General features: G+C 34.0%; 1 protein-coding gene and 1 pseudogene across 12 annotated transcripts in view; one reads left to right on the plus strand and one right to left on the minus strand.

Moving 5' to 3' along the window:
* Cep350 (centrosomal protein 350) overlaps window positions 1–21,281 on the minus strand; it is a 163,335-nt gene that overhangs the window by 131,127 nt on the left and 10,927 nt on the right. For 5 of the 12 annotated variants that reach the window (XM_058574453.1, XM_058574450.1, XM_046430014.2 and 2 more), the window contains exons 2-5: window positions 10,528–10,613; window positions 9,430–9,476; window positions 5,356–5,470; window positions 4,115–4,274 (exon numbers count right to left, since the gene is read on the minus strand). In XM_058574453.1, coding sequence (XP_058430436.1) covers window positions 4,115–4,274; window positions 5,356–5,470; window positions 9,430–9,476; window positions 10,528–10,600 — 395 coding nt within the window. In that variant the 5' untranslated portion in view covers window positions 10,601–10,613. Of the gene's footprint in view, window positions 1–4,114; window positions 4,275–5,355; window positions 5,471–9,429; window positions 9,477–10,527; window positions 10,614–10,878; window positions 10,954–20,338; window positions 20,367–21,281 lie in introns of those variants that run through there. The other 7 variants (XM_058574459.1, XM_058574454.1, XM_058574457.1 and 4 more) reach the window with 5 other exon arrangements.
* LOC124083368 (ubiquitin-like) lies at window positions 18,186–18,605 on the plus strand (annotated as a pseudogene).

Below are 21,281 nucleotides of genomic sequence, written 5' to 3' on the forward strand. Positions count from 1 at the left end.
ATTAAAGTAAAAAGCTTTGAAATTAAAAGTTAAAAACAGTAAAATAAATATTACTAATACTACGATTCAGTGTTCCTTGCCCCTTATCTCAAGTTAAATGACAAATAATGTGCAGATTTTACAACAAAAAAATATATAAAGTGTGTGTGGAGAGATTTCCTTAAGAATTCCAAGAAACGGCTGGAGATGTGGCTCAAGCGGTAGCGCGATTGCCTGGCATGCGTGCGGCCCGGGGTTCGATCCTCAGCACCACATGCAAAACAAAGATGTTGTGTCTGCCGAGAACTAAGAAATAAACATTAAAATTAAAAAAAAAAAAAAAAAAAAAGAATTCCAAGAAAATAAGATTACAATCTAACTTTGGGTATTCATTTGTTATCTGTTATCAATATGTATGATTTATTCCTCTGACATCTTAAATATTAGGAACAAAAATTCTCAAAACTAGTATTTCATATTTGTAACTTCTAAATAATGTACCAAATTACCTCATCGATTGGGAGCAGAAATAAAGCTATAATTTCCTCCAAATAAATGTGTCTAGTAAAGTTAAACCTCTTACAATAGAGCACTTTTTAGCAGCTTTAAACTACATAAAGTGTATCTAAAAACTCAAGAGTAATCAGGGAAGACTAGGCAGAGCCAAAGTACACAGCACAAAGTTCATATTCTCTGTTCATTAAAACACCAGCAAATCTTCCTTCAGAGACTTTTATTTTACACATCATTGTAATAAGCTTTGTTTTAGGAAAGCAGAATATCAGGGCTGGGGTTGTGGCTCAGCAGGAGAGCGCTCGCCTTGCGCGTACAAGGCCGAGTTCGATCCTCTGCACCACATAATAATAAATAAATAAAGGTATTGTATCCAACTACAACTGAAAAATAAATATTTTTTAAAAATTTTTAAAAAAAGAAAGCAGACTATCAAAAAACATAGTTAATGAAGACAAACAGGACTCAGTACATGAATTATGAAAAAATACCAAACAAACATAAAATAGAATAACAGTAGTCTGGATCCTCAATGTCTAAAAAAGTAACCATTAGCCTCATGGTAACTGAATAAATAATATATGGCGAGTCCAAATTGAGAGGTATTGAAATATAAATTACATATTGGATTAAAAAGACTTGGAAATATAAAACATCTTATTTTTGCATTTAACTACACTGTGGCTTACATTAATATTGGTATTGTATAGCCTAATCCATACCATTTCATGTGAAGGCTTGAAATTCTAAATATAAAAATACAGTAGAGGGGGCAGAGAGAGAAGAGGGGAGGGGAGGGGAGGGGAGGGGAGGGGGGATAGTAGAGGATAGGAAAGGCAGCAGAACACAACAGACACTAGTATGGCAATATGTAAATCAATGGATGTGTAACTGATGTGATTCTGCAATCTGTATATGGGGTAAAAATGGGAGCTCATAACTCACTTGAATCAAAGTGTGAAATATGATATATCAAGAACTATGTAATGTTTTGAACAGCCAACAATAAAAAATTAAAAAAAAAAATTCTTACAGGCATGACTATATTACAACATAATATGGTAATTATGTCTATTGTGAATGTACAAACATGTACATTTTTCCTAAGGAGATAGTCTACAGTTTTCATCAGATTCTCAAAGGGACCCACCACCCAAAAATAGGACCTATTTGGAGTGGTTGATTATTGAACAAAATGGGGTTGAGAAATGAGTCCTATAGCTGCCATCAGAGAGCAAAACTAACTGCAATTATTTTCACTATCTTGACCAGAATGCAATAATTTATAGCTAAAATTACTTAGGTTTAAAATTAGCGCAGTTAGGAAATAAAATAAAGAATAAAATGATAGGTAACATCTCTGAATCTGAAAAAGAGAAAGAAAATTGACACACAAAAAAGTAATTTCACAGTCTTTCAATCACTCATTAAATATTTACTATGTATAAGGGTGCTCATTATACAATTCTTTCAACTTTCCTATAAATTCGAAATTTTTCATAATAAAATGTTAGGAAAAAATACTTATTGGATATTTAGCACATGCCAGGCATTAAGCTAATGCTTTGAGAATAAGATTTATGCCCTTAAAGACTGCTGTAGCACTAGACATAGTCCACTATGAAATCTCAGTAACTTGGGAGGCTAAGGCAGGAGGATCACAAGTTGGAAACCAGCCTGGACAGCTTTATTTTGAAACAACCATGTTTCAAAATAAAAAGGACTGAGGATGAAGCTCTGTAGTAAAATGCCCCTGGGTTCAATCCCTAGAACCAAAAACAAACTAGGCAAGTATGAAATAAAAATGCCATGTAAAGTGAAAATGCTGTAACAGAGTAGTTACCTAGTATTATTGGAGCACAGATTAACTTGGCAAGGAAAATGGAGTGGAGAAGGAACAGATCTGGCCATGTATCAAACAGAAGGTAATGAGTTTTAGGAGATAAGTGGAGTCTGCTAAGATGGAGAAGACAGTCTACTTACAGCTATAGTCTGGTATTTTTTTCTTAAAAGATACATAGTTTACACAATTTTAAATACCAAGTATTATTCTTTGCAAGAAGAACATTAGAATATTGTCAATAACTCAGACTCAATTTCAAGTAGTGACTATATTTCTAAGCAAGCTGCTTAATAACTATATGTTAAAAAAAATGTGTATGGTAGAGATTCTTAACTTTGATTATTCTTCAAATTATTCCTTTTTCTAAACCATGAACTATTTACTCATATTAAGTACCTGGCCTTCTCTTTACTTTTATACTATTCTTTATTGCTTCAATACCAGTGATAACTCTCAACTCTGCACCTTTAGCCCTGACTACTCCACATACTTTCTTATCCATATTTTCAAATGTCTACTGAATGCCTTCACCAAGGTAATTCACAATTGCATCAAATGTAATGTATTAAAAATTGAACTCATTATCTACTTCTTCTCCCAAGTCATTAAATTTTAAGAACCATCAAGAAACTTCTTGATTTATTGACATTATAAAATACAAAAATGCTTATAAATGAAACAAAGAAATATATGGTCCAGTGTTGTTTGTTACTTATTATTTGCCATACTAAGAGCACATATGCATTTAAATTATTAGTATTCCTCAAATAAATACAAAATTCTATAATTTTAAGAGTTAAATATTCTAAACTATGTTTAAAAAATTCATTCATTCATCTTGAACATCTAAGTTGCAGAAAGGAGTCACAACAAAATAAAACAATAACCAATTTATATTCTCAGTAAGAAAAAAAATTTAAGTAAATTATTACTACTACCAGAAAAAAAGAAAACTTAAGCTATATACAATGCTTAGCATATGTGAATCCAAGGGTTTCATCCCCTGTATCACACTAAAAAAAAAGTAAATAAATAAATAAGAAAACTAAACTACCCACAAAGTCCATTATGTAGAATACTTAATCTGAGATATTAAAAAAAGGGGGGGGCAAACTTCCAGAGACTGAATCATTTATTTCTAAGAGATGAATTTATTCCACTGATGGGGAAAGTATTACTATTTTCTGACCCCCAGAAAGTTACATGGGCTGAGGTTGTGGCTCAGAGGTAGAGCACTCGCCTACCAAGCGTGAGGCACTGGGTTTGATCCTCAGCACCACATAAAAATAAAATAAAGATATTGTGTCCACCTATAACTAAAAAATAATAATTTTTTTTTTTTTTTTTAAAAGAAGATACAGTGCTGGAGATGTAGTTCAGTGGCAGAGCAAGTGCCTAGCATGAAAGAAGCCCTGGGTTCAATCCCCAGACCCACAAAAGAAAAAAAGGACACAGTAGTATTTCATAACATGAAAGATTTTTGTCCTATCTTTTTATGGAGAAAAAAAAAGTCAATAATACTATGGGCTGGGGTTGTGGCTCAGTGGTAGAGTATTTGCCTAGCATGTGTGAGGCACTGGGTTCGATTCTCAGCACCGCAGATAAATAAATATAGGTCTATTGACAACTAAAAAAATATTTTAAATAACAATAATAATAATAAAGTATTATAATACTACTTCATGGAGTATTTAAAAAAAACTGACAAAATCAACTATCCTATTATAAACATTATGGGTTAACTCTAGTTTGCTTTTTTTTTTTTTTCCCAATGCTCACCTGTAGGAAACCAAAGGTTCACGAAATTCCACACGATTATTTTTCTTCACATTACTCTCCAGGGTGGTAGCTCTGAGAGGACTACGAGATTTCTCTTTTCGTGATTTAGCAGACTTGGAAGTTGGAACATTGGCCCAAGAATCATCTAGGTATCTACCGTCTGAAGGAAAAGGAAATCTGTGAGAACATATGACATAAAATAGGACTGCCTATGACTTGGACTACTATATATAAAAAAAAAAATAACTTAGGTATGTGTTATTTCTAACATCTTAGGCTGGGGATATAGCTCAGATGGTAGAGTGCTTGCCTCACCCTGGGTGCAATCCCCAGCACCACCAAAAAAAAAAAAAAAAAAGGACCTAACATCTCTGATTGGATATTACATAAGGATGTGGAAAACACTTGGGTTAAAATAGTACAGTAACTCAATTTATAAAGACTATTCTGAGCAGACGATGCAAAATAAAAATCTACAGAACTCCTTTCTACAAATGGCTCTCACTCACTTAAAAAGTATTAGATAAAACCCAATAAACTCACAGGTTTAAAAAAAGCAGGTTAAGTAGAGAGTACCAACTTGCCCACCAATTAAGAAACCACAGAATCAAGTGTGTGAAAGGTAACCAAAGAAAACATTTCCATTGTGTCAATTTGTGATAGTATAAAAGATATTTCAGGGCTGGAGTTGTGGCTCAGTGGTAGAGCATTTGCCTAGCATGTGTGAGGCCCTGGGTTCGATTCTCAGCACCATATATAAATAAATGAATAAAATAAAGGTCCATCAACATCTAAAAAAAAATTTAAAAAAAAAAAAAAAGATATTTCACTTATAATTTTAAAGCCCAATAAAAAAATACATCTTATTAAGTCAAATTTCACTTTCAAAGTAATGTACATGAAAAATTTTTTTAAAAGATATATGTTAATAACCTCAAAAACTCAGAATGGTATGATTGTGGCTATAAACTAAAAACTCACTATCAAAGGTGATACAATGATGCTAACGTCCCTTATCAATAGATGATGAAAACATCTCCCTTCACTGAAAAATGAGGCTGCTTCAAAACTACTGAGTACCAAAGAAAAACATTAAATGCTAATGAGTTATAGTCTCTGACAAAAAAGAAAAAGAAAAAAACAAGCAAATACATAGAACTATCCAGAAAATATTAAACTGAAACAAAACATAAAAATTTACATTTTATATATTTATGTCTTTGGAAATAACTCATACATACCTTTTCTACTAATTTTTCGGATAGCACTTGCAGAAGATTTCTTGGCATCCATGACAGAATCAAACACAGCTGTACTTGAAGGGGCTACTTCTAATTTGTTTTCAATATGTCTCAGCTAAAGTTTAAACACAATCACAACATATTAAATTAATTTTATAAATAATATAGCTACTCTCAATTTACAGGGTTATTTAAAACTTTATTGCCTAATATCTTTCACCAAATTAGAAAAAACATAGGATGCTTTCGTTTAATATTAGCTTTTTTTATTACTTATTACTTCTATAATTACACTTCGGGTATAATACACCCCAAATCTGAACAAGAATATAAAAAATATTGTTAAAACCATCAAAGAGTTTTTTTTTAATATTTTAGTTGTACATGAACATAATAGCTTTATTTATTTATTTTTATGTGATGCTGACGATAGAACCCAGTGCCTCACACATGCTAGGCAAGCACTCTGCCACCGAGCCACAACCCAGCCCTCAAAGAGTTTCTATTCATAATGTTGAACAATTTTTTTTTTTTTTTTTTTAAATTTTTTTTTTAATATTTATTTTTTAGTTATCGGCAGATACAACATCTTCGTTTTTTTGTATGTGGTGCTGAGGATCGAACCCTGGCCGCACGCATGCCAGGCGAGCGCGCTACCACTTGAGCCACATCCCCAGGCCCTGAACAATTTTTTAATTATTTTTTAAATTTTTTTATTTATTTTTTGTGGCACTAAAGATTACCCTGAGGGGCTGGGGATGTGGCTCAAGCGGTAGCGCGCTCGCCTGGCATGCGTGCGGCCCAGGTTCAATCCTCAGCACCACATACAAACAAAGATGTTGTGTCCGCCGAGAACTAAAAAAAAAAATAAATATTAAAAAAATTCTCTCTCTCTCTCTCCCACTCTTTCTTTAAAAAAAAAAAAAAAAAAGATTACCCTGAGCTACATCTCACACTTTGTTTTTAAACTATTTTTAATACCTCTATTTTATTTATTTTTATGTGGTGCCGAGGGTCAAACCCAGCACCTTGCCCATGCTAAGCAAGCGCTCTACCGCTGAGCCAAAACCCCAGCCCCTTATTTTTCTAATTTGAGACAGAATCTTACTAAATTGCCCAGCCTGGCCTTGAACGTAAGATCCTTCTGCCTCAGCTTCCTGAACAGCTAGAATAATAGATATACACCACCATGCCCAGTGTAACTGCTTTTTTAAAGCAGTAAATAATCTGATATTATATGTGGCATATCCTTATGAAATGTATGTTGTATATTTTACATGCAAAAGTGAGGAAAGAATGTTTAAAAGGACTGCAATTTAGGACTATTAAAAGAGCTACTAAAACTAAAAAATGCTTAGGAGAAAACATAAGGAAAAAGCTTCAGGACATTGGATTTGGAAATGATTTCTTGGATATGATACCAAAAGCACAGGCAACAACAAAAGAAAAACAAATGACCTGGTCTTCATCAAGATTAAAATCAGTCTGAGGCTGTGGCTCAGTGATAGAGCACTTGCCTAGCATGTATAAGGCACCAGGTTCAATTCTCAGCATTACATATGAATAAGCAAATAAAATAAACATCCATCAACAACTCAAAACAATATTTTTTAAAAAAGATTAAAATCAATAGTGAATCAACAAATAATAGGATAACAGAGCAAAAAATCCATAGAATGGGAGAAAATATATGCAAATCATATATCTCATAAGGGATTGATATCCAGAATACATAATAAAAAAGATGAACAGTCAAACTTTAAAATGAGCAAAACAAACTCAGAAAGTCAAGGGTTATATGTTGTCTCTCTTATATAGAAGCTAGAGAGAAAAAAGAGAGGAAAAGGTGATGGTGGGGATCTCATGAAAATAAGGAGACTAGTGGAATAGAGAAAGGGGACCAAAGAAGAAAGGAGGGGAGAGAAGGGAGAGAAAGGAGAGTTACTAGGGAACAAAATTAACCAAACGATTATTATTATGTTGTACATATGTACAAATATGTAACAATGAACTCTACTATTATGTATAATCACCAAATGCAAATTAAAAATGATTTTGAGGGTCGGAAGCTTTAGCTCAGTGGCAGAGCACTTTCCTAGCATGTGTGAGGCACTGGATTCAATCCTTAGCACAGTATAAAAATAAATAAAATAAAGGCATTCTATCCATCTACAACTACAAAATAATTTTTTTAAAAAATGATACTGAAATTGTTAAAAAAAAAAAAAGAGCTACAACTTTTTACAGTTGTTTGTCTACAAAATAAGTTTCATAATAAAGACAAAGTTCACAGGATAGACTTCAGATTTTGAGTATACTTTGCAAGATAAGTCAACTTTTGGTATAAATGCCAATGTTCTCAGTGAGCATATTCTCCTGTCTGGTAGAGTATTTCATGCTTATAGGAGATTATATGAAAACAGAAAAAGTTATAATCATTGAAATTCTATCACACAGAAATAAATACTTTATATAATCTTTCCATTTATCCTCTTGCACATTTTTGTATGTACTAAAAAAATTGGAATAATCATTTACATAGTAATATTTCTAAGATTCGGAGCATAGTAATGCATGCCTATGATCCCATTCACTTGTAAAACTGAGACAGGAGGATCACAAGTTCGAGGCCAGCCTAGACAATGTAGGAAAACCCTTTCTACAAATAAAAAGGGCAGGGGATATTGTTCAGTGAGTGGTAAAGTGTTTTTGAGTTCAATTCACAGTAGCAAAAAAAAAAAAAAAAATTCTGTATTTCTTAACCCTAATATTTCTCTATCAGGGTTTTCTTATTTATGAGTCCCTTATACTTTCTTAAAAATTGTTTCAAAAATACCTAATACTTTTGAAAAACAACTTTCAGCAGTATAGTTTTGAATTAGCTTAGCTCTAAATTAAACTGGTGTATTAAAAACTACTCCCATATTATAAATACATAAAGCTCATGTAAAAAGACAGAATTTTTGCCAAATCCAACCCTGCTTTGGGACCTTTTCCAGATTCATTTTCAAAATCTTGAATTTTTTCCAGATTTCATTTTCATTTCAAAAACAGTTCTTAAGATCATAGGACAGAAAACACCACAAAAATACTCAAACAGTAAAAAAAACAGGTGATTCAAATTTAGGTGGTACACAAAACAGAAAAGGGCTATGAAAAGGCTATTAAAAGGGGCTGGGGTTGTAGCTCAGTGGTAAAGCACTTGCCTAGCATGCGTGAGGCACTGGATTCTATCCTCAGCACCACATAAAGTAAAATAAAGATATTATGTCCACCTATAACTAAAAAAATATTTTTAAAAAAAGACTATTAGAGAGACTAGGATTGTGGCTCAGTGATAGAGTGCTTGCATAGCATGGGTGAGGAATTGTTCGATTATCAGCACCCCATATAAATAAGTAAAGGTCCATTGGCAACTAGAAGAAAAAAAATTAAAAAAAAAAAAAGACTATTAGAAAACTATTTCCCCAGAAAGCAAGTGAAAGAGTAGTGTCTCTCTTTGAAGTCTGGAAGTAAGTATTGCTTGCATATTTAAATTCCTAAAACCCAGACAAGATTGAGAACACAAATGGGAACAGATTGTCCACAATCGCTTTTCTTTAACAGTATAGAGAAAACAGCCTATTTCTTTCTCTCCCTCTCCCGCCCCCTCTCTCTCTCTCTTACACACACACACACACACACACACACACACAGTAACTCACAGTTCATTCATGGAAATGCTGGTTCCTTACACTTCCTCCCTGACAATGAGCCTTCTACATACACATAGCCTTACCACCTTCTCAAATTCACTGTTTAAATCTTCATTTCAACATGTCAAATGAACAACTTGATAAACGGGGAGTAAATAGCATAAGTTTATTTTATATGCCAAGGGCTAGTGTTCCTGATATTTAGTGTCTTATTTATTTTTCTACTATTTAATATGTTCATTTTGTAATATATATGATATAACTTCTTACCATAACTTTCCTTTCAAAAAAAAATGCTACAAAAAACATTTTAATCTATCCAATCACAACAAAAAATTAATTTCAAAACAAATTAAAAAGTGAAGCTAACACTACTTACAGCAGCCTTGGTCTGAGAAAGTGCATCCCACGGTGTGGTTATGTCTACTGGGAAAAAGTAATATTTACTCAATCAGAAGCTCTGAAGTGGTCTGAAACATTAATTTTAAAAAGCTCCAAAATAACACTCAAAAGTTTGAGAACCACTTTGTTAGGCAAAACTATTTCTCAGCAAGTACTTTTTTATACTGAACCAAAATATGCTTTTTCTCCTTAACTAGCATATTTGTAAATGTTAAGCTTTTCCAACATGTAATTAAATAGTTAAATAGACACTGATACCATTAGTCCTTAGGACAGCTGGACTGATATTCCACCTATAACAATGTATATAACTAGAGCAGACATCTCCAGAAATAAACAGTATCCTCAATTTACCCCAATGAGTTAAACAAATAGAAAATTTTGCATTGTTTTATATTTCATATTACAATGTAAAAAAAATTAGAAAACTACTCCAACTTCAAGCTACCAATAGAAGTAAAGTCTATTTAGTCTTTCAGATAAAAGCCCTTCAAATATTTTAAGGCCACGTATTTCCCACAAGTCATCCTTTCCCAGCATACACATTTTCACTTCCTCTAAATACTTCCCATTTAACTTGATTTCCAGGTCCCTCATAATCCCAATAATCTTCCTCCAGATGTATTCCAGTTGATTTCCCTTAAATATCATGCCTTAAAGTTACCTCTAATGCATTATTTAAAAGGAGTTCAATTTGGAGAGTATTTCTTTTGTTATTATCAGCGCACTGTAACTGTACTAGGAACTGCATTATATCATTTACTGACATTAAGTCAGAATTTTAAAAAAATTGTATAAAACTAATTTTACATATACAGTTTCATTTCAAAAAAAGAAAGATTTTTTTCTTTACAAAACAGTTCATCACAGAATTCCATTTAAGGTGAGACACCTTTATATTCAAATCAAAAGTAAATTTTAAAATTATCCACTTTTTATAAACCAAGCGTGTATATAATTTTCATTTCTTGATTAGATCAGGATTTTATATATATATATATATATATATATATATATATATATATATGACCTAAACAAGGGATGGAGTTCAGTTTGAAAAAAAAAAAAAAAATACCTTGAACAGTATCCTTGCTTTGAGAGTTCCTTGGATTTAGTAAAGGCACCTCTTTTGATTTGCTGCTCCTCATCCTGCCAATTTACCTGCAATCACATCGACATTATTTACTGAACATCAATATTATAGTAACATTAATAAAGGAAGTGACCTAACTTATCCTGCCCTTCATATGAAAGTCAGAAAAGGATTCTATCATCTCTAAAATGTATCTTTATATCCTCCTTAAGAATGTCTCAAAATAAAAAAGTTTATCATAATTCAATAACTTTATTTTTCTTTAGAAAAATAAATAATTAAAAATTATATTGTGGGGGAACTGGGATTGTGGCTCAGCAGTAGAGCGCTCACCTAGCACGGGCGGGACCCAGGTTCAATCCTCAGCACCACATAAAAATAAAGGCATTGTGTTGTGTCCATCTACACCTAAAAAATAAATGTTAAAAAAAAAAGTTAAAAAAAAAAAATTATACTGTGGGGGGCGGGAATGTAGCTCAGTGGTAGAGCACTTGCCAGGCATGTGTGAGGCACTGGGTTCAATCCTCAGCACCACATAAAAACAAATAAATAAAATAAGGGCCCATCAATAACTACAACTAAAAAATGTTTTTAAAAAAATTATACTGTGGGGGGGGGGGGGTGGCTGGGGATGTGGCTCAGTGGTGGACGCTCACCTAGCACATGCGGGTCCCTGGGTTCAATCCTCAGCACCACATAAAAATAAATGAATAAAATAAAGGTATTGTGTCCAACTACAACTAAAAATAAATAAATAAATATTTTAAAAATAATTATACTGTGAAGGCTGGGGATTTACTCAGTGGCAGAACACTTGCCTAACACATGCAAGGCCCTAGGTTGAAGCTACAGTCTCCCCAAAATAATTATTTAATTAATTATAATGTGACCACTTCACACCTATTAGAATGGATAACTATTAAAAAAAAAAAAAAGAAAGAAAAAAAAATATAAGCCAGGAGTGGTGGTAATGCACCTCTGTAATCTCAACTATTCAGGAGGCTAAGGCAGAATTGCATACTCGAAGCCAACCTGTGCAATTAAGCTAGACCCTAGATCAAAATAAAAACTAAAAAGGACTAGGAATATGGATCACTGGTACAGCACACCTGGGTTCAGTACCTCGTAAGGAAAAAAAAAAAGTTGTCAAAGACAAGGAAAAATTGGAGCCCTTGTATACTGTTAGCAGGAATATATATATGGAAAATGGTATGGCTGTTTCTTAAAATTAAAACAGAATTACCATGGGTTGGGATTGTAGCTCAGCAATTGAGCGCTCACCCTGGGTTTGATCCTCAGCACAACATAAAAATAAATAAATAAAATAAAGGTATTGTGTCCAACTACAACTAAAAAATAAATATTAAAAAAAAAAAATAAAACAGAATTGCCAAGCTGGATTTATAGCTCAGTGACAGAGCACTTGCCTAGCATGTGTGAGGCACTGGGTTTGATCCTTAGCACCACATAAAAATAAACAAATAAAATAAAGGTGTTTAAAAAAAATAAAACTGCCATAAAACCCAGCAATTCCACATATACCCAAAAGAATTCAAATACAGTCTTGAAGAGTATTTGTAAATGTTCACAGCAGCATTATTCATAAAATAGCCAACATGGGAAGAGTCCAAGTGTCCATTCAAAAGGTAAGCAGATAAGCAAAGTGTTGTATATACATAATGGAATATTATTCAGCCATAATAGGAAGGAAATTATAACCTATGCTACAACATGGATAAACATTGAGGCCATTATGTTAAGTCCAATAAGGTAGTCACAAAAATGTGAACACTATGATTCTACTTATATAAGGTACAGAGAGAAAATACAATGGTGGTTACCACCAGGGGCTGGAGCAAGAGAGGAGTAAGGAGCTACTGCTTAATGAATATATAATTTCAGTTTTGCAAAATTAAGAGTTCTAGAGATAGATGGCAGTGATGGCTGTACAATGATATGAATTTACTTAATTTTAATGAACTTACTTAAAAATTATTAAAAGGGGCTAAGAGTGGAGCTCAGTGGTAGAGCAGTTGCCTATCATGCATGAGGCCCTGGATCTGAGCCCCCCGCACACACACACACTAAAAAGTTAAGAAGCCTGATGCAGACTCACACCTGTAATCCCAGCTCCTGGTTAGGACAAGGCAGGGCCATCACCTGAGCCTAGGAGTTTAAGGACAGCCTGGACAACATAATGAGACACCGTCCCCAAATAAAAAAAAAAAAAATGATACATTTTATTATTATGTCTGTACTACTACATTAAAAAGATATAAGAGAAAAAACATGATATGCTTATTCTTAGCTTGATGATAAAAGACATTTTCCTATGAATACAGAGGAATTATTCTATTACAAAAGTCACAAGGCTAGGGCCATAGCTTAGTAGAGTACGTGCTTACCATACACAAGGCATTTGGTTCAATCCCCTGTACCAAAACAAAGTCACATAATATCAACACAGAAAGTTTGCAAACACAGGGAGAAAAGCTCACCGCTATTTCCAAAATCCTAACACAATTATTAAGATATTTTGCACGTTCTAATTTTGTCTTACTGTAATTACTGTAAATTCAGATCTGTGCCCATTTTACTTAACTGCTGGACATTTTTGGCGGTTTTAAAATACATTAAAAATTATTTGATATTCCTTTCTTCAAGAATTGGAATTTAAACTAGGCATGGTGGTACATGTCTGTAATCCCAGCTACTTAGGAGGCTGAGGCAAGAGGACAAGAAGCTCAAGGCAGCATGGGCAACAGTGAAATCCTGTCTCAAAAGGCCTATAGATGAGGCTTAGCGGTAGAATGTTTGACTAGCATACCTGAGGCCCTGGGTTCTATCACTGGTACTGGGAGTTGTGGGGCAGGGGGTTCAGCTTAATATTTCTCCCACTGAGAAATATTAAGTTAGACTTTCAACTAACATCAAATGTGGTGGAAATGACAATATAAGACTTCCACTGAGAGAGGAATTTAGGGATCCAGAGAGAACAGTGTGTGAGGCTCAAGAGAAATACCAGTAACCACTAGAATGCAGAACAACTATGAGAACCTCAACCGTTGTCCTTGCACCAGAGTCCTTACCTGGGTGTCCTTGCCCATAGCTTGCCAACTGACTGATGGAAAACAAAAAAAAAATAAATAAACCTGCAAGACAACCACAAGGCATCTGGAAGAACTACTCCTTTTGGGATCATGCATATTAGAGACTTTTGTGACCAATAAATGACTCTAGCTTCCTAATAGTAAGACACACCCCTTGGGTAGAGATTTAAGATGCTAATAAGACAATAAGAAATGTAGGAAGTAGCAGAATTAGAACATGAATAGACAATAGAAAAGCACACAAAGAAAACTGACACTAAATGCATATAACCCCATCCTGACTCTACCTCTAGTTCAGCCCCCTAGCTACTGTCCCTCTGAGGGGCTGAAACCCCAAACTCAGTCTAAGATCGCGCATACCCCAACTATCAAACATGTACTTTCCCCTATGACAAATCTGGTGTTCAGCTACTCGTACCTGAGGCTCTATAAATCCTTTTCTGCAACATGGTCAAGGACCTGGAAAGTCCAAGTAGAGGTCTGTTCCAGTTCTGGAGACCTCAAACCCCCCACAGGGTGATAGCTTCTTCCCATGTAGTAGTCTCCTCTGCTTCTGAAGACCTCCTCAGACCCCTACAGAGACATTGCAACTAGGCTATAAAAGGCATTCTCCACACATCCCCACAACCCCAAGGATTCAGCTGTCAGATCATGAAAACAGTCAAGTTGTTCTACCAACAGATCCGTGCAGCAAAGAACCAAAGCCTCCTGCCTACAGCTGTAAGTGAGCTTTCCTGTAAGCAGATACTCAAGTTAAATCCACATCAAGTCTTTATAGACTACAACCCTATCTGACATCCTGTTTGCAACCTTATGAAACCTTGAGCCAAAATCACCCATATAAGGATTTGCTCCCACATTCCTCACCTACTCAAAGTGTGAGATAATAAAAGTCTACTTTAAAATACTTCAAAAGGGTGAGGGTGGGAGGTTATTAGATAACCAATACAACATTATATCTTACTTTCTTTACTACAAGTAACATTGAAGTGAACATGTTTGTGCATTTGGATCATTTATCTAGAAAAGGATCTGCAAAGTGTATAAAAACTGGACTAAAAAATTGTGAAGAACATGCCGCTCTGAAGACTTAACATCAAACTGTTTTTCGATGTACAAAAAAAGAAGGGACTACCAGCTTCATTAATACCTTTGAATATTGAGATTATCTATTCTTTTTACTTTTGCTATTTAATAGGAAGAAAGAAATTACTTTAATTTGAATTTAATAGATGCCAGCAGTATTAAATATTCTGGGACTGGGGACATACCTCAGTTGGTAGAGTGCTTGCCTTGCACGTACAAGGTCTTGGGTTAAATTCTCAGCACCACAATAGATAGATAGATAGATAGATAGATAGATAGATAGATAGATAGATAGAAAGATAGATGAAACTCTGTTGCAGGCCTGAATCTTAATTCTTCTTTTGCAAATTATCCTTTCTCATCTTTTGCCTACCTACCTACCAATATCTTAGTGCTTTTCATAATAATTTAATGAGTTCTTTACAGTAGACATATTATTAAACATTGGCCATATTTAATAAAATTTTCTCCAATTATCTTCCTGCAGAGGAAGTACATTTATATTGGATATTAAAGACACCAATTTAAGTTAAAGAATAGGAAACTTAGCTACTAAGTCCAATATATAAAATGAAAGGTACGATTAATTTTAAAGGAGTTAATTTCAGCTATTAGTAAGTAATCTTGATTTACTTTTTCCCTAAAAAAAAAAAAAAAAAAAAACTTCAAAAATGTTCTAAAAATAAAATTCTTCATAGATTATAGAATTTCCCCAAGAAAAGTCTAGGTTTCTGAAAATGATAGAAAAACTAAAATCACTAAATGCTCAAGTAGTTCAAAATTTTTCAACCATAAAGACTTTAATCAGAGCTAATAGAGATTTAAAAACTCATTTTTCTTTTCTCTGATAAAAATATATTTGATCTAGTAAACTGAAAAAAATGGTAACTAAACAAAGATGGTTATTATCTATTATGGTAATAGACAATATTATTGTGTATTACTAATTTGTCAATGATTTGAGAAAAAATTTTCTTTGGACAAACATCTCTTTGACTTAAAAATAAAATAAATGCTAAAATACATAGTCATTACCATTTTTCCAGTGGGAGGAAGAAACCAGTTAAATAATCCAAAATGGCATTTGTATCCATAATTTCTTTTTTTTTTTTTTTGTATCCATAATTTCTATGTTTAAGGGCTAACACTGATGAAGCAGAGACAGCACACACACACACACAAAAATCCATCTCTGCCTCACAAGAAATTCCTTTTTAATGGTCAATCATCTTCAAATACAAATAACTAAATATTAAGACTACCACATTTATGTAAGATTTTATAGTATAAACAAATGATAGTATATTCACCATTAACAATGAGAATGAACTAATTATAGATATATGCAATAGAGTTGAATATTACAAATCTGTTAAGGAACATCAAAAACGAATAATAGAGTTGTTTAACAAATAATCAAAAACAAAAGTACACACTACACAATCTTATTACATAAAGTATAAAACAAGCAAAAGTAATCTATGGCGCTAGAAGTGAGGATAATCATTACCCTTGGATGACTTGAGAGGTGAATGGAATTGGAGCAACTGAATTTAACTGAACTGAAATTACTTGGATGCTGATCAATTAGGTTCAATCATTCATTTATTTGAGTGCTGATTTCATGGAAATATTCAGCTTTTGAAACTTTACCAAGTGGAGCATTAATGTGCTTTCTCAATGTATACTATACTAAAAATATTTTCAGGTGACATGAAAAAATTATATCCTGTTTTAGGATATAAATATAATTTTAATTCAGTACTCTAATGTCTAGTCTCATGAAGCACCTTAATTATTCAGTAAATCTTTCAAAATCTTTGATTAAGGCATCATAATACCTGACTTCAAATTATACTACAGAGCTATAATAACAAAAACTATATGGTACTGGCATCAAAACAGATACATAGACCAACAGTACAGAATAGAAGACACAGAGACAAACCCATACATCTGAGTCATCTGATCCTTGACAAAGGTGCCAAAAATGTATATTGGAGAAAAGACATCTTTTTAAGAATGGTACTGGGAAAACTTGTTATCCATATGTAGAAGAATGAACCTAGACCTTTATCTCTCACCTTGCACAAAAATCAACTCAAAATGGATCAAAGACCTAGGAATTAAATCAGAAACTATGCAACTTCTAGAAGAAAACATAGGGTCAACACGCTAGCATATAGGCACAGGCAACGACTTTCTCAACAGGACCCCAAAAGCTGAAGAAATAATGCCAAGAGTTAAGAAACTGTTGTATTTCTGTTGTATTGTGTTTGTGTTTACCTCTCTATATCACTGGGTCTCTTTGGGACTATGATGAAGGCCATCACTTCCCTCCCTAGAAAAATATATAGAGATGACACATTCAGAATGTTGCATATAATTAGCCTATTTTATATTTATTTGTTCCATACATTTATGAGTAACTCTGCTATTAAAAAGTCTCATTTTATGAGCTATTATTGAATCCCATTTTTCATATTTAAAAAGTCATTATCATTGCAAAAAAAAACCTACAACATAAAATTTCCCTTGAAACTCAGAAAGACCGTTATGACACTGAATTTTGAATATACGAACGCACATTTATCAAAATAGTATGCATGCTTCTTTTCGTAAAATATATTTTAGTTGTAAATGGACACAACACTTTTTATTATTTTTTGTTTTTATGTGGTGCTGAGGATCGAACCAGGTGCCTCATATGTGCTAGGCAATCGCTGTACCATTACAACCCCAGGCCATGTGCATGCTTCTTTAAAAAAAAAAACTAGGGCACATGTTATGAACTCGTATTAAAAATAATGCACAATGGCTGAGGATGGAGTTCAATGGTAGAGTACTTACCTATCCCACATGTACATTCCCAATCATTCCCACTGCAAGTGAGTTTCAGAGCAGAATCTTTTATTAAAAGATTAAAAACAAAAATACCCAAATTCTACCTCCAAGAGATTCTAAATCAGCTGGTATGAGAAGATGCATAACAATTCTCCCATTTTTAAAGGTCAACAGGGATTCCACTACATAGCCAGTTTTGAGAACTATAGCTCTACAGATTGATTATCTTCAATTCTATTCTTTAAAGCCTAAGATTCCAAAAACACTGATGACTCCATTAATGGAGGGAACTAAACCTGAGAATATCTGTCTTCCAAAGCTCCAGAACATTTGACAACAATCCCTTTAAACCAGGAGTCAAAATTGTAGACCTCTAACACTATAGGAGGTGCCTGTGTGGATAATTAATAGTGAATAATCATGTGGGACAAAGACTGTTATTTTCTATATATTATTTCTAATCTATCACAATTGATCAGACAAGTACTCTAATATCCATTTTACCAATGAAGAAAATTATCAGGCAGACTATGGAACTAGTTCAAGGTCATTCAGCTAGTAAGTAAAAGAACTGGAAATTAAATCTAGATCTCGCTCTTTCTCTTCAACGAGGCTCCCGAGCGGCAGACGCAGAGATGCAGATCTTTGTGAAGACCCTGACAGGCAAGACCATCACCCTCAAGGTCGAGCCCAGTGACACCATCGAGAATGTCAAAGCGAAATTTCAAGACATGGAGGGCATCTCACCTGATAGCAGCATCTGATATTTGCAGGTAAACAGCTGGAGGATGGTCGCACTCTCCCAGATTACAACATCCAGAAAGAATCCACTCTATACTTGGTGCTTTGCCTGAGAGGTGGCATCATTGAGCCTTTCCTGTGCCAGCTTGCCCAGAAGTACAACTGTGACAAGATGATCTGTCGCAAGTGTTATGCCCACCTGCACCCCCCCCCCCGGCTGTGAACTGCCGCAGGAAGAAGTGTGGCCACAACAACAACCTCCACCCCAAGAAGGTCTAAATAAAGCCCCTCCACTGGCTCCTTTCCCCAAGGGGTGGCCTCCTACCCAAGCCCCATGTATGGCCTTGGGACCTCAATAAAATTTTCCTTACATTGACTGAAAAAAATATAAATAAATAAATAGATAGATAGATAGATAGATAGACAGACAAATAAAATAAATCCAGATCTCTCTCCTACCTCTGGGAGCCTCTAACAATCATTTCCATAATGCCTCTCATAATATTCAAACTCAGCCACCATCTATAACATATTGCCCTAGCTTCTCTCACAATCTCATCATCAGAATCACCTTCCTGTCCCACCTAGATTCTATTTTCCTCAGAAACCTCTGCTCCACTAATTTCACTGAACTTTAACTTCTTTAGAGAATGCTTTTATAATCTATGTGCCTCAATGGTTACCAAATTCACCCCGCAAAGGATAAGACTTCCTCACAAATGTCCACAGATGAAGCTTTTATTCTCCCCTCTCTCCTAAACAGGGCAGGTAAGTTGTTCTAGAAAATCCCTTGGTCGTCTAAATGCTGCATCAGACTATTGTCCTCCCATAGTCAAGAAAACACTTTTCCTCAGTCTGACCCATACCAATCTTTTATTTCACAAACATTAATTGGGTGCCAAGTATGTAGCAGAAATGAATAGTGCTAAGCAGTAGAGATAAAGCTGTGAAAAGAACAGGGTTCTCAAGAAGTAAAGGCTGGACTATATTGAATACATATCATAAATGAGATGAAAATAAGGAAAAATACAGGCTCTATGGAAGCACACAATGGAAAGAATTCATCTATTCTGGAAAGTAGAGAGAGAGTGTGTTACCCGAGACCTAAACAATGGATAAAGGAGTTAGCTAAGGATAGGCAAGGAAAACCTTTCCAGGATTTAGGTTCCGAGGGGAAAAAAGAGCATGATTCTGTAGAAGTCGTCAAAAAGTTCCATGTGACTGAAGAAAAAAACTGTCAAGAGACGAAGGTGGAGAAAGAAGGAAATGGCATAATTTAGACATGTTCATATTTGTGGCTTTTTGGTGGGGTAGGGTGGTGGGGATGGAGCCCAGGGCCTTGAGCATGCTAAGCATGCTCTACCACTGAGCTATAGTCCCAGGCCCTGTATTTGTTTTAAAGATTAAATATTGCCCACTCCTCTCTCATATGTTTTTGCCACAGTTTTTAGAAATCAACAATACAACAAATGACTTCACTGTACTTATTCTCCTTACTGTACTATAAGCTTCTTAAATTTCTTTAAATTTAAAAATACTTTTATTATTCATTTAAGTGACTCAAGAGTTTTAATCTAATATCCATTTTAAAATAAGTTTAACTGGCATTTGTAGAGAAACAAGTTGTTTCAAATAAAAGTCAAATATACATAAATATTTGTTTTGTTCAGACTAAAGTCAAAAATCATGATGAATAAGAGATACTGTATTTGATATCATTCTATGATAATCAACTTCCAAAAAATAACTGATGGCTAACTTTCCAAAAGAAAATGGAAATGCAATTTCACCAAAACTATTAAGTGATATAAAAAAGAATCCAGTTAAAATGATATAAATAAGTCAAATAAGGATGTAATTTAAATTTTTTTTTACTTTGATAACAAACATGATCTAAAGTCAACAAGGAGTCTACATTTCAAGTTGTCACAAAAATATTTACATCATAAGAAAACTATAAAGGTTTACACAAAACTAACAGCAACCAAGAAATTAAAAAGAATTACACTTACCATTTAATTGTCTTTCATATCATGCAGGCTTAGAGTTCACAAATGAGGGGAAAGGGAAAAGAATGAAACAAGTAACTTTTAGAGATTAGGAGCCATAAGAATACTTCACCTGCTTCTAGATCTCCCCACCCAGGTTCTCACAAGAAAACTATCAGTTATATTATTTTTCTGTCACATGTATCTCCAATCTCCTTTCTTCTGTGAGAACCTTTTCAGCATTTATATTTAATCAAGTTTTCTTACTTAAAAAAAAAAAAAAGTCCCTCAACCCTGTACCCTCCTTCTATTACTTCTTTTTCCTTCATAAACCTCTCAAAAAAAATCAAATGCACTTGGTCTCTATTCAGATACTTTTAAAGCACTTCTAAAGTAACTCCCACCCCCATTTTTCCACAAGAGCTCTCACTCATTAATATCACCAAAGAACTTTTCACCTCCAAATCTAATGGGTATTTTCAGTTCTCAACCTTCTTGACTGCTAAGGCAGCATTCATCACAGTTTACTACTCTCTAAAATGGATCAACTGAACAATCTGACTCTCAGATGTATTCAATTGATGAATCTGTCTGATATAGGTAGTAAAAAGAATCAAAACACCAAATTAGTTAACAAGAAATGGTTCTGATACATTCAGTAAAAGGGAACTGAGAGCATTTTTTCCAAATTGATAATACCACACAAATTTGGCCAAATAGAGTACAACGTATTGAGATGAACGCCTCTTATGGTCTTGCACTTTGTTTTATATTTGTTATTTGTTATTTGGGGTATACACACCATGAGGTGAAACAACACAAGTAGAGATCATTATGGTGGACTGAGTATGTTAAAAACCACAGAGAAGCTGAATGATACACAAAGCTCACTGAATCTCAATGCATGGGAGCCAGGCTCAACAACATAGTGCAAAATAGCAAATCTTGAGCACACTAGTGGCCAATA

Source organism: Marmota monax, unplaced genomic scaffold (genome assembly GCF_021218885.2).
Source record: "Marmota monax isolate L192 unplaced genomic scaffold, Marmota_monax_Labrador192_F-V1.1 WCK01_AAM20220418_F8-fsc00055, whole genome shotgun sequence".
NCBI classification, from domain to species: domain Eukaryota; kingdom Metazoa; phylum Chordata; class Mammalia; order Rodentia; family Sciuridae; genus Marmota; species Marmota monax.